The sequence below is a fragment of the Salvia splendens genome, chromosome 11 (assembly GCF_004379255.2).
Source record: "Salvia splendens isolate huo1 chromosome 11, SspV2, whole genome shotgun sequence".
NCBI classification, from domain to species: domain Eukaryota; kingdom Viridiplantae; phylum Streptophyta; class Magnoliopsida; order Lamiales; family Lamiaceae; genus Salvia; species Salvia splendens.
In genome coordinates this window covers 7,693,780-7,707,926 of record NC_056042.1, presented here as the reverse complement: position 1 = coordinate 7,707,926, position 14,147 = coordinate 7,693,780, and the positions used below count along the sequence as shown (strand labels likewise).

The 14,147-nt window shown below is 38.9% G+C and overlaps 2 protein-coding genes and 1 pseudogene across 4 annotated transcripts; 1 reads left to right on the top strand and 2 right to left on the bottom strand.

The window, feature by feature from the left end:
* Positions 1 to 203: 203 nt before the first annotated feature.
* LOC121756397 lies at positions 204 to 5,512 on the top strand (annotated as a pseudogene).
* A 4,398-nt stretch (positions 5,513 to 9,910) lies between these two features.
* On the bottom strand, positions 9,911 to 13,395 carry LOC121755220 (glucan endo-1,3-beta-glucosidase 11-like). Of its 3 annotated transcripts, none has more exons than XR_006040664.1 (4): positions 13,236 to 13,395; positions 12,049 to 13,142; positions 11,540 to 11,808; positions 9,911 to 11,166 (listed from the first exon to the last, which is right to left on the bottom strand). XR_006040664.1 is itself a non-coding variant. In XM_042150502.1 (3 exons), exons 1-3 carry the CDS (start codon positions 13,279 to 13,281, stop codon positions 11,746 to 11,748), a joined length of 1,203 nt encoding a protein of 400 aa, XP_042006436.1. In that variant the 5' UTR covers positions 13,282 to 13,395; the 3' UTR covers positions 11,375 to 11,745. The 3 variants fall into 3 exon arrangements, 1 of the variants encoding a protein (XP_042006436.1); XR_006040663.1 differs by having other exon boundaries at positions 9,911 to 11,143; XM_042150502.1 differs by lacking the exon at positions 9,911 to 11,166 and having other exon boundaries at positions 11,375 to 11,808.
* LOC121754377 lies at positions 10,392 to 10,823 on the bottom strand. The gene has a single exon (XM_042149749.1). It carries the CDS (start codon positions 10,821 to 10,823, stop codon positions 10,392 to 10,394), a length of 432 nt encoding a protein of 143 aa, XP_042005683.1.
* Positions 13,396 to 14,147: the final 752 nt, after the last annotated feature.

Genomic DNA, 14,147 nt, shown 5'->3' with positions numbered 1-14,147 from the left:
CTTTATGAAAAGGTCTGCCAACTCAAAGCTTTTAGATTCCAGAAAAGTTTAGTTTATATAATCAAGTGTTTCATTATATCTTACATATAGTTGTTAATATTCATGATTTGTTCTCTTTCTGAAATTTATACAGGTTTGTATATGGGACTACTTCAATAGGAAGCAGAAAACTTTTTATTAAATTCTTCTAGCAAACTCTGGAGGAGTCTAATATACAGATGGATCAAGAAGTAAGCTCACACTGTTTTCATATATTGTAGATATCTGGTTTTTTTTTGTTCCTTGGACGGAAATTTGAAATTATTGAGTGCTGACATCTACTAAGCATTGGCATTGCTGGTTGACTATATTGTCTAGGTTATTTTTTATTATACTCTTGCATTAACATGATTGTGTAGTTTGCTGATTTCTGAAGGCCCTCTATCTCTTCCTACAGATTCTTCTTGAGGTACCAGTTGATGGATCTACCAGGGTCTCATCCGGAAATAGCTTAGCAATGATTCCAGTAGAGTCCCCAGGATCAACGTCTTCCATTGCTGGTGGGCCATCTATAACTAATGGGACCAGCAGACACGAGCAAATACTTCAACATATGGGGATATGGAGGGTGGACATGATGTTTTAAAGCCTGGATCTGGAGGAGATAAAGGTCTAGCAGGATTGCAAAATTTGGGGAAATCTTGCTTCATGAATAGTGCGCTTCAGTGTTTAGTTCATACACCGTACCTTGTTGATTACTTCTTTCAAGATTACAGTAATGAGCTCAACAAACAAAATCTTTGGGAATGCATGTAATTGTTCTGTTCCATTTTCTGTGTAAGATTTTGTACTCAATTTTTTATTCAGAAAGTGTTCTGATCATTTTCATATTCCAGGGGGAGCTTGCGCTCGCATTTGGTGAATTGCTGAGGAAACTCTGGTCTTCTGGTCGAACTCCAGTCGCACCTCGTGTATTTAAGGGAAAACTTGCCCGTTTTGCTCCCCAGTTCAGTGGTTATAATCAGCATGATTCGCAGGTTATTTTTCATCTAAATTTGAGATTAAGATACATTGTCTCTTTTTTATAACGTACCTTGAAAATTTATGTTTTGATGTTGTCATTCGTTAAATATAATAAGACATCTGTACCATTCATATCTTGGGTTAGTTTGATAGAGAAGATTGCGAGAGGAGAGGATGAAGAATACACACAGAAACACACGAGCAAAAGATGAGCTGGAAAGAAAATATATTAGAATAGATAATAAAAATACAAGAGATAAACCTCTAACGAGGCCCTATGTAACTACCGTCCACACTAATTTCTAAGACACTTTGTTCTTCTATTGAGGAGTTGTTTATAATAAAAACTGTCATACTCCTACTTTGAATAAAACTCCTAATACAATACTAACTCTAAAAGATAATCATACCTCAAACTACTAGACCTCCTTCATAAACAAATATGCTGATAAATAACAATTAATAACTAAGGACTGCACAGAATGATCTCTATCATAGTGTGTCAGGAACATTGAATTCTATCAATCAATTATACTCCCTCCGTCCGCGAATAGGAGTCCCGTTCATAATTACCATAAATGGTAAAGTGGCCCACATTCCACCGACTAATTCCACTCACATATCATTTAAAACTAATATATATATATATAAGTCCGGCCCATATTCACTAACGTTCTTCCACCCACTTTTCTTACATTTTCTTAAAAACCGTGCGGAAAGAAGTGGGACTCCTATTCGCGGATGGAGGGAGTATTATACTAGAATTTGAGTTTGAGGTAAGAGCAGTCCCTTAAAGTATGTTATGACATATTAATATTCTTGTATGCCTCACAAACTATGGATATTAAGACCAGTCCCTTTATATGGTGTCCTGTTTTATCGATGAGTTTTGGCATGGAATTGTACTGCATGGATATAATCAACTTCCATTTTTTGTTGACATCAGTGTAAAAGATGATTTGAAATTGTTTTCATTAGGAGCTCCTTGCTTTTTTTCTGGATGGGCTGCATGAAGACCTAAATCGTGTTAAGAAGAAACCCTATATTGAGGCCAAGGATTATGATGGTCAGCCAGATGAGGTAGTTGCTGATGAGTTTTGGAAATATCACAAGGCCCGGAATGATTCAGTAATTGTAGATATTTGTCAGGTGAATAACTTGGTCTTCTATGTGTTTCAATCAATACTAGTTTGATACTTTGATATATCCAGATACTCTTCTTTTTCATTCACTGGATGGTTTTGATCTACAAGAGCTGCATTTACCGTATAACATTTATTATATGGACTGAGAACCTCACTGAACATGTATGGAATATAATCATGTTTTGAGAATAATTACCTGAAAATGCACTGATCTTAAGGCATTTGTGATTGCATGCATACATGAAAAAATTGCCATGTGTTACAAAGATATTTTATTAGGAAGATGGTTAAATTCTGTTGAATTTTAAAAAAATTATGTAGGAAATTCAACCATAAGCATATTGAATGGAAAAGGTTGGTTTTTTCAAAACTGAACAGGGTACTGGGAAAATGGAAGGAGTTCAAAAATTGTCATGACATATTCATTGAATGTCATTGACAGATTACCTGTAATTATATCTTATAGGTCTTATAAACATAAAGTGATTGGAAACTATCTTGTTGCTGGTATAGAATGGTGTCTGTAAGGAAACAGAAAGAGGAAAACGATAGAAAGGGTATAACAGAAAAACAGTGTCATAGTGTGATATGGACTTTGATTTCTGTTTTCAATATGTTACCTTCATTGTAAGTGGGGAACCGTTATCACCACGGACACAGGGTAAATGGGGAACCATTATCGCCTTTTAAAAACTAGCTTAAACTACTTGGAATGTGAAAATTGTTGAAATTGTAAGTGAAACACAATATTTTCCTGTTCACCGAACCCCTATTTTTATAATTTGCTCTTTTAATATTCATTACCGCATATCACCAAGTATCATTAGTTATCAGTATGTAATATCCAGAAATGAATTTATATGATGCAATCTGTTTCAGGAATAGATTTTTGGTAGATGTTTACAGTTGTAAATTTTTCTACTAGATGGAATTCATTTCTCTGACATGATTTTCTTTGTTTAACTACCTAATGATTAACATTTGATAGGGCAATACAAATCGACGCTGGTTTGTCCAGTGTGTGACAAGATATCTATAACATTTGATCCCTTCATGTACCTATCATTACCTCTTCCGTCAATAGCTACAAGATCTATGACAGTAACAGTGTTATATGGTAATGGAAGTAGCCTTCCTATGCCATTCACTGTTAATGTTCAGAAACAAGGAAACTGCAAAGATCTTATCCAGGCATTAGGTATTGCTTGCAGCTTACAAAGTGATGAATACTTGCTCCTCGCTGAGGTAATAATATGTCCACTTCTCATCTCTAGTGTTAGGATTTTTTCATTAGTCTTGTCAAACCAGCTTATTTGAAGGCAGGATTCGACTTTTTGCCCTGTAGGTCTATGAAAATCGGATATATCGATATGTGCAAAGTCCATCAGAACTATTGGCTACAATTAAAGATGATGAACATATAGTTGCCTACAGACTTCCAAAGAGGGATGCTGATTTAACAAGAGTAGAGATATATCACCGACATCAGGCCAAGTGAGTTCCTTTATGTACCAGGACAAGCCACTTATGTAAGCATCTCACAGGCTTGTGTGGTGAAATTAACAAGGACTTCAGTTTGTGTTGGGAAATATTTCTTTCTTGCTGTGCCACACTTACAGGATTGCATCCTTTGCTTCTTCTGTTTTACTATCTAGGTGTCTTCGAATATAACTAGAGCAGACTTATTTGATGATAAGCATGTAAAACCATTCATCTCAAGTTCAAATTACTATTTTTGTGTTAAACTTGCTATTAAAGTGGTGCAGTAATTCTAGGTCTAGCTGTTGTCAACTGTTACACAGTTGGAGTCAAGAGCGTCACATTCGAACACTGTGGTGGTGGTTTTAGCTATAAACTCAATAGTATTATGAAAGTAATGAGAATAAACTGCAGTGTCATTGTGAAAAGCACTCACCCCTATCCAATGAAAATCCTAATGAGTGAAAATATTTCTTTGTGAATGTATCTGATGGCCACTTGATCTATATAATTTATTTGTCTCACCTTCAATTTCTCATAATGGTTATTTTCTCCAGTGAGGGTAAGCTGTTCTTGACGCCATTAGTGACGGACTTAGAAGATCCACAATCTGGAGCTGATATTTATCTTTCTGTTGAAAAGATGCTCTCTCCTTTGAGAAGGAAAGGATTAGATACTTCAAGAAGTATGGACTATAGCAGAGAGAATGACTCCTCTTCCAGTACCCCAGAAGAGAAAATGAACACCTGCAGCAGTCAATTACTACCAGCAATCCAATCAACAGTGGAAATAGAGGGAGACGAAATACCCAGCAAGGACTTCACATTTCAGCTTTGCATCACTGAAGATAATGGTTACAAATGGAGGCCTATAATGAAGGATACCCCCATAAGACCTGGTCGTTTGACAAAATTCCTAGTTGAATGGACTGAAAAAGAACATGAGATTTATGATGGTAGCCATCTACAGGTTCTTCCTGAGGTTCACAAATCTCGAATCTTTGCAAACAAAAGCAAGCAAGAAGCTGTGTCTCTATTTAGTTGTTTGGATGCTTTTCTGAAAGAGGAGCTCTAGGCCCTGATGATATGTGGTATGTAATAACCGTGAAGTTACCGTATATCATTTTTGGGCTTGTTTGTTTTCTTACATGCCTAAACTTGGATGTAGGTTTGCCCTCAGTGCAAGGAACACAGACAAGCTGGCAAAAAATTAGATTTGTGGAGATTGCCAGATATACTTGTGATTCACTTGAAACGATTCTCGTATAGTAAATGGCTGAAAAACAAACTTGACACAACTGTTGATTTTCCCATCCACAATCTTGACGTAAGCAAATACGTGAAGAGTAAAAATGCTTCTGCTGGGAGTCATACGTATAATCTGTATGCCATTAGTAACCACTATGGGGGCCTTGGTGGTGGACATTATACTGCTTACTGCAAGGTAACTACTTAATCCGGATTCAATACACTCCGGAAATTTACATGATTGTAATCACCATTTGTCATTCTAGTTTGAATATAGCATATGTTCTTCCATGCAAATCCAAGAATTGGAACCGTTTGGTTTTTCTGGGGATAGCTGCATCTTGAACATTGTCATTACTGTATTTACATCCCATTATTAACCTCCTCTTACTTTGTGACTAAACTCAGATTTGTTATACCTTCTTGCAGTTAATTGATGGCGGAAATAGGTGGTATCATTTTGATGATTCTCATGTGTCACCTGTGAGTGAGTCCGAGATCAAAACATCAGCAGCTTATGTATTGTTCTACTAACGAACAAGTTAAACATAATTTAAACTGAACATCGGGGGAGCCATCAGAGCATCATATTCCTTCTTCATGTGTGGCTGATGCTCTTTTTGCTCTAAAAGGCTATCATGCTACCGTTGATTTGATAAAGCAAAGGCGCATTGGAGTTGACGGTGGGCCATCACGTTTTTAGCCCTGCTAACAGAAAATGTGTGGAAATAGAGCGTCAATGCAATCTAGGTGACATGTTATGCCGAAAAGCAAGGCAGGAAGATATATATGATATTATTTGAAGGGATTCAAATTTTGAAGGTAAGCTAGTTGATGACTTGACCTAGTCTGTAGTCATTCATTGGAAGCATTGGGGCTTTAGCGCTTATTTCTGTGTTACCAAATTAAAAGTGAAGTTTTGGCTTGCTTTCTGGCGTGAGATGTCTGCTGGAAAAGATGTGCAGCATCTCTCTTTTTCTTCTTTAGAATAGAACGCTAACCAAATATGAAAAAACAGTTAAAAGTTGATTGATAAAATTATATTCATATCTCTTTCTCTCTCTCTCGTTAAAGTTGGTTGTGCGATGCCTATATAGGATTGTGTTTTGGCTGTGCACATGGAACCAGTATTGGAGATAATTGAATCAAAAATATTGAAAATGCAGCTTTATTATATCTAGATTTATTAGCCCCACGAAACTACTCGTCTTGTTCCAGGCAAAGATTTTAATTATTTACACCTTTTATAAAGAATTACTATTGTCAATTTAATACACTTGAGTTCTTATCCATTTTGCAAATATCTAACAACCTTTAAAATATTGCAATGATTTCAGTACCTTATCCATTTTTATGATATGATACAAATCTGAGTTGCTTGTAATTCAGTTAAATGATTGACAAACACAGATTTTACATGTTTTTAAGGACTAAATTTGGCTTATTTTAAATGTCAATCATGCAAATTATGTTCTTAAATTGCATATGTTATACATTTGGTATTTTTGACGTATTTGTTGATAAATGATAGAAAATGATAGAAAAAAGTGAAAAAAGGCCAAAGTGCAGCAGCCTCTGTTCGAGCTCATTCTGGAAGCGATTTTGAAGTCCAATCAGTACCTACTAGATACCAGTCTCTTTGTCTTCGAAAGACCTTCGCGTGGATACCTTAAACATCTAAATCGGAGTTTTGTGGAGAAAGTTATGGCCATTTTACAAACATCGCGCAGTGCAGTCAAAATCTGGCGGAAATTAGGCGGAAATTCACGGAAGAAAAGAAATTATTATATTGTGAAGCCAAATCTCTCCTATTTCTTGTAGGGCACGAAATTTATCAAAAATAAACATTTTTCCAGCCTATAAATACCTCTGAACCTAATTCATAATCTTTATCTCAGAGTCTCCAATCCTTCTCCATCTCTACACCTCTTTCCATTCCATAATACACACATAATTCATCCATCTTCCATTGGAGCGGAGCTCTGCTGATCCAGGCAAGAGAAGACTGAAGATTGAAGATTCAACCTTGGGTTTTATCAATTTCTTTCATGTCTCGTACTTTAATTGTAGTTTTTACTTGTCTATGAGTAGAACATCTTTTGTAGATTTTTTTGGTATAGATATTCAATTGATTCTCCTTGTTAGCTCTTGCAATTATTTGATTTATCTGGTGCTTTCTATGTTCAATTGATTAGCTACCTCTTGAATACATGTTAGAGTTGATAAGAGTACTCGGGAGACGAAATAATTGACTTGGAAAAATGGATAATTCACACCTTAATTCAATAGAACTCGGGAGAGTTGAGGTTTTGAGTGAGGTCTTTGATCTTATATGCTTTTAGGAGTTAGGGGTTTAAGGGTTAGAAGGGGACTTCAATCCTATCACCTAATCTACAGGTTTCTCACCTCGGGAGGGGGTTTAATCTATAATTGTGATCGACTTAATATCTCTGGAGACCGTAATTCAAGGAAGTCGATTGTGTTTTTGGATCCAAAAATTCTACATTCTTAAGCCTGCATTGTATTATTTCTTTTTATGTTTTCCATTTTTTTTGTTTATTTCTTTCAATCTAGTTTAATTAATTAACCCAAAAATTACGTGTCTCTAGATAGTATATGACGCTTAGTATATGGTAGCCAGTTGCAATCTTATTCCATGTGTTCGATATCCGGTACTGACCTTTAGCTATACTAGATCTACCATGTATGCTTGCAGGTATTTTTAGTGCTAATAAATAGGGCATCAATGATTCCATCCCACATTGGTCTGTCTATACTGAGATAAATCAGCAGAATATAAATGCAAAAGGAACGGTGTTTTTCTCTCTTTCCATGAATAATTTGATTCGTAGCCCACTTTCTTTCTTTTGCATCACTTTTTTCATCTCTGGTTATATTCCATCTATTTGTTACCCAAAAAAGTAAATGCAATTTATCATAGTTAGAGCATCTACAAATAGTGGAGCCCAAGTCCAAGGCCAAGGCCAAGAAACTCGGCCGGGCCAAAAAAAACTTATCCACCCCAATAGTGGACAAGCCTAAGCCACAAATTATTACTCCCTCCGTCCCAAAGTATTAGACTCACTTCTTTTGGGCCTATGAATTTAGGAGGTGGTGTTTAGTGGTGTAAATGAAGTTGGTAATAAAGTAGATTAGGTGATATGTTGTATTTTTATTTTTAAATTTAAAATAAATGGAATAATTAATTTTTTGTATGCATGCATTTAACTTACTGATATTTCAAAGCATATTTCTAATTAACTTTACTCATATTAAAAGTATCCATATTTAATGAATGCTAAATACGACGTCAAGTTCAAATTGAGCATATTTCAAACAATATGTATTGCAAACATTAAAATAATCAATGACTAGGAAAAGATCAAAACTAAATTGAAATTTTGATTCACTTTGATTCACATTTAGCGCCTGATGAAATTTTCAAGTTAAAAAAAGTGGCGCCACTTCTACCACATATGCTACCTGTTCAATTTTTTCAAATTTTCAGTGAAATCACTACAAGTGGCGCCATAGACTAACATAAATACTCCAGTGTGCCATAAATATTCTTACACCTACTTTACATTCACACAACACAAAAGATCCAGAATGCAGCGATCTGCCACAAGTATATGTACAAAGCTTCAGCAACAAATTGTGCAGTTCATCAATGAGAGATGCATAAACGGCAAGCCACCGCGAGGCACGATGAAGGAAGCTCGGGAGAAGTTTAACGTATCAGCTTCTACCTGCACAAGAAAATTTAAGCAAATTCAGCAAATTTAACCAAAAATTTCAGCAAATTCAGCAAACAAATTCAACAAATAATTTCAGCAAATTTAACAAAAAAATTCAGCAAATTCAGATAGAGAGAAACTAAAACAGAGGAAAGATCTCATCAATTTTAACCTTATTTGAAGCCATAAAAATGCACGGGTGCATATATATCACGTTCGCTAGGATCTTCGCCGGCGGTAGCAGCATCATGGTCAGATATTTGTTGGAACACAGCTTTCAGATCTTTTAATTTCAGCTGACCGCTCTTGAACTTCTTTACGGAAGGGGTGGTGGCGTCGGCAACCGGAGCTTTCTCGGCGGACTCAACAGACGGCACAACGGGGGGGCAGGAGGTTGAAAAACTTTGAGCTTTCCTCTTTCCTTGCACCACGACGAGTGATTTTCCTCTGCCACCGCCACTGCCAGCAGACCACCACGGCGAGCGAGTAAGGGGGCGTCGGGGGTTAACCCACCCATCATCGCTTGGATTAGGCTCACATATTTCGTCGTTGGAAGCCATGGATGCGTGAGTTTGAGAGAAAATGTTAGATCTAGGTTTTTTTTGGAAGAGGCGTGGAGAGAGAATGAGGGATTGAGTCTGGAAGAGAGAAAAGACATAAAAATGAAATGATGTTGGTGGGTTGGGTACCGATTTCCATTCAATTAACATTGGATTAATTAACAATATTTTAATCCTAATTGTAATAAGTGTGTTACTTAAATTCTTTAATTTTTTACCATAAATAGAAAGTGGTCAAGTATGTTGGGACACCCCAAAATGGTATACGAGTCTAATACCCTGGGACGGAGGGAGTATCTTTTTTCATTTTTGGTTATATTTTTATTTAACTAGAATAAAAATTATCGGACTATAAAATAATTTTTTTTTGCATAATTTAATAAAAAAAATTCAAACCAAATCTTCGTTGTATTATATAAAAAGGAAAATTATACAATGAAAATTATCGACATCACAAAACAACACCGCAAACGCATATCACGCTGCGCCCCTCCCCTACGATTCCAGACCTCTTCAACCAAATCAACCTGCAGTGTCGTATGTGATGTTTCTCTCCGCATATCGGTGAACCGCTGAATCAAGTATGCATTATGTTGGTATGCCTTGAATTTGTTTCCTAATTGGGATAGGATTATGTTTCCGAATTAGGATATGTCTCATGCGTGCCTATTTATATGGGAGTAGAGCACATAATTCTGAGATCGTGATCTTAGATTTGAAATCTGTAACTGCAGTCATAATACAATTTGTTCTCCGCTCTTGCCCGTGGATGTAGCCAATTGGCGAACCACGTAAATTATGTGTCTTTTTTACGTTCTTTTCGTTTGTCGATTACACAATTGTTCTATTCTATCACAACACATTAGTACGCGGTACACCCATCTGCAGGGGACGGTGGCAATACCATGACTTGTACTAGCCCCATCTTCTGGTGCCCAGCGCTCTGCAGCAAATCCTTCATCATCTGTTATCATATTGTGCAATATGATACATGCATACATGATATCGACGACATCATTTTCGTGCCATTGTAGTAACGGGCACCGTAGAATGGCCCATCGCGATTGGAGGACATCAAAAGCTCGCTCAACATCCTTCCTAGCACCCTCTTGTGTTTCGCGCAAACTAGGATTGCTTCGGCCCAACCGGTTGCCGGATCGTCTTGACAAACACGGGCCAACGAGGGTATATCCCATCGGCCAAATAGTATGCCATGTTGTACTACGTGCCGTTGGCCACGAATCTGACTTGCGGACCCTCACCCCGGCACTCGTCATTGAAGAGATGCGACGACTGTAGAACATTGATGTCGTTGTTAGACCCAGCGACATCAAAATACGCATGCCAGATTCGCAAATGGTAGTCAGCAACAGCTTCCAAGATCATCGTGGGGTGTCTCCCTTTGAATCCAGAAGTGAACTGCCCCTTCCAAGCCACTGGGCAGTTCCTCCATTCCCAGTGCATGCAATCGATGCTGCCCAACATCCATGGAAAATGGTTCACAGTCCCGTGCATATGTATCAATCTCTGGCATTCATCGGCATTTGGCTTCCGTAAATACTCCGGACCGAAGATATCCTTGATGCCCCTACAAAACTGTCTCAGCGTCTCTAGGGTAATTGTTTCACCCATCTGTAGATATTCGTCGAACATGTCAGCGGGCCCGACATAGGCAAGCTGCCTAATTGCAGCAGTGCACTTTTGATATGTCGACAAACCGACTTGGCCACTAGCATCACGTCGCAAGGTGAAGCACCTGAATCGCTGCGCCAAACACGTCGCTATATGGATGAAGAGTTGTTGCGACATTCTGAATCGCCGGCGGAAAATCTCTGATGGATAACGAGGGTTATCGCCAAAGTAGTCTTCCATCAACAGCTGGTCGGCCCCGATATGGTCACGGCAGATTGTCCGCCGATGATGGATCAGCCGAGGGACTGCCGCCTCCGCCTCGTCAGCTTCACGTTACACCGCTGCAACCAGTTCATCGAACTCCCTATTAATCGCTCACAGTCTGTGAACTATGCTTAACCAGCATCCGAAGAAAGCAATTTAAGTTGTCCATTAAATAAGAAAAAACTCACATTTTGATATGGTAACATGAATTCAACAATATTAAAAGAAACAAAAATGATGAGGTTACTAGAAAATCTCAACCGAATTTGCAGACAACATCATGAGATAATAAGGAAGCAGAGCATGAATTTCAGGATGAATGAATAATTATTATAATAGGATCCCAAATTCAAGAGAAACGAATAATAATAATGGAAGGTGAAATAAATAATAGGTGGTGGTCCATGATCCACAGCATCAAATAAAATCTAGGGTATAAGTGGCGAAAAAATAGAGAGGAAAAAAGCACATACTCAATGCCAGCCTAAAAGTAACAAAGAGCAATGCATCTCTCTCAATTCTCATATCCCATCACTCAAATAATTCAGCCGACCTTCCTAAATTCTCCATACTGCTAACTGGATGTGGCCGGGGCTGCCTCTAGCCTTTTTTGCATCTGCCTCTCTTCTTCTTCTTCTTCTTTTCAAGTGATTCTCTGTATGAACCTTGGATATTATGATCAGAGGTGAAATGCTACAACGGCCGAAACCGCCATGCACAAAACTGATAGAGGAAGGCTCCTCTGCATATTTAAGCAGCATGTCATCAGCAAAACATGTCTTTCTAAAACAAACTAAACTATGACTTCTACATTAAACACAAAAGATAAGAAAAAGATTCACCTTCAACATGATTTGACCTTCAAAAAGATAAGAAAAAAATATTAAAATCCTCTAATATGAAAAGCTAGCTTACCCGATTTCATATTTTGAAATAGTTGTGAATTTAATCCTAAAAAATGAAAAAGGGGAGAGAGACTGACCGCGTGGTCGGAAGTAATTGCCAAGTAGCCGTCGGAGGGGCCCTCCGGCGAGGACGTGCCGCCATACGACACGGAAGAGTTACCACTCACCGATCCCATTCCCAATCCCGTGGTATTAAACCCCAAATTATAAACCGGGGTGCCATCGGGCTTGAACAGCCCGAAATTCCTCTCAGAGGTCGGGCCGGGCTTCTGATTCTCATTAAACAAGGCAAACACGTGCACATTCAAGTCCGCATTCGGCCTCATCGGCGTCCCCTTCTTCAGCCTCATCAAATTCCCGTTGTACAGCCGCGCGTTCTCCGGCGTCGCCCCCGCCTCGTCCGCGTCCCCCTTCGACGGCCACCCCGTCTCCGAGATCTGCAAACACACATCCTTATGCCCTAGCTTCTCCATCGCCGCGTACGCCGCGTCGACCTGCGCGTGGAACATGTTGTAGTAGTGTAAGCCCGATCCCTGGTCGATTATCCCCGAGCCCGGCCCGAACAGCACGAAATCGAGCTGCACCTGCTTCGGATTGGACTTGTACGCGAAGAAGGGGTAGGCGTTGATGAAAAAGGGGGATCCGACTTTACTGTGGAATTCGAGGATGCAGGAGAGCTTCTGCGCCAGATCGCGGCGGAATTGGCCGGCGGAGGGCGGGTAGGAGACGTCTAGGATGGCGAGGTTGTGCGCGGTGGTGACGGCGACCTGCTTGTCGAGGTTTAGAGAGACGAGGGCGGCGTGGACGGATTCCATCGCCGGGAGGAGGCTGTTGGAGAGGGCGGAGTCGTTGAGGGTGAGGACCTCGTTACCGATGGCGATGAAGGTGATTTTGGTGGCCGGGAGGTAGCACTGGACGTTCGATTTCACCCACGCGGCGGCCTGCTTGGGGTCGCGCATGCGGACGAGGTCCTCGTTGCCGAGGCTGACAATGAATTCGACGCCGGAGTTGGCGAAGGCCTTGAGGACGCGGGGATCGGCGTCGTAGAGCTTAACGCTGCGGGCGCCGATGGATTTGACGAGCGGGACCACTGATTCGGGGTGGGGGAGGTTGTTTCCGAGCTGGCCGTAGTTGATTCCGAGCGAAATAGCCGAATTCAACATCAATGCCGCTGCGTATCATTATCATTAGCATATATATGTGTGCAATGTTACTAATTTCTATGAAATGAAGTAGTAATTGATTAGTCGGAAGGGGTTTTCACCGGAGAAGAGGAAGAGCGGGAGGCGGAGGGGACTCGTTAGCTCCATTGATGTGATGGACTCTGTTTTTTACTCTTGAACCCTCTGTTTTTCTCTCTCGCGTTAATTAAAGGAAAATTCATTTCTTTAGGATTACTTCATTTCAACTTTTGTCAGGGTTAAACTTAAATTAACCTATGTAAAACCATAAATTTAATAGAAAGAAGTTAGTTAATGTACTATAATTGAGGAAGAAAGTTTGGAAAAGATCTAAATCAGTATTTTTGAATTCTAATAATTATTTAATGTCATGAAATATCTTTATCGGCCATTTAAGACGGATAGCTATATATATGTTGGTTCGAACTCATATTTTATTTTATCATGAACTTGTTTAGTCCATCAATAAGGTGACGGTGACAAATTAGTTTTGATTTGTATGATTTGTGAGTTTCATGGTATGATTGATTGTTAGGTGAGTGACGAATCTTAGTCAGTTTCACATGCTTGTAATTATAGTTGGATGCGCTTCTATTAAGATCGGCACGAGTTTTAATGTAAAATTGGTGAAGTAAGAGAGAGGTAGAGAGAAAAAGTAAATAAAGTATTGTTAGTGGAGAATGAATCTCACCTCATTAGAAGGAAAAGACTTTTTTAAAATTAGAAAGTGCATATTCTTATGAGGCGGACTAAAAAGGAAATAGTACATATTCTTGAGGGACGAAGAGATAGTACTTGGCATTTAGATTCTCTTAGGTCATGTTTGGTTGCAAGGATTCTGTCTAGGAAAGTAATCTAATTCCTTAAATTTTAAATTTCTGTGTTTGTTCTAGTTTTTAATCAAACTAGGAAAGTAATCAGAATCCCGAGAACAAGGAAAGTTAGTACAACTTTTCAGGATTATAAATCCTAACTTTTCTTAGGTATTCGTTTTC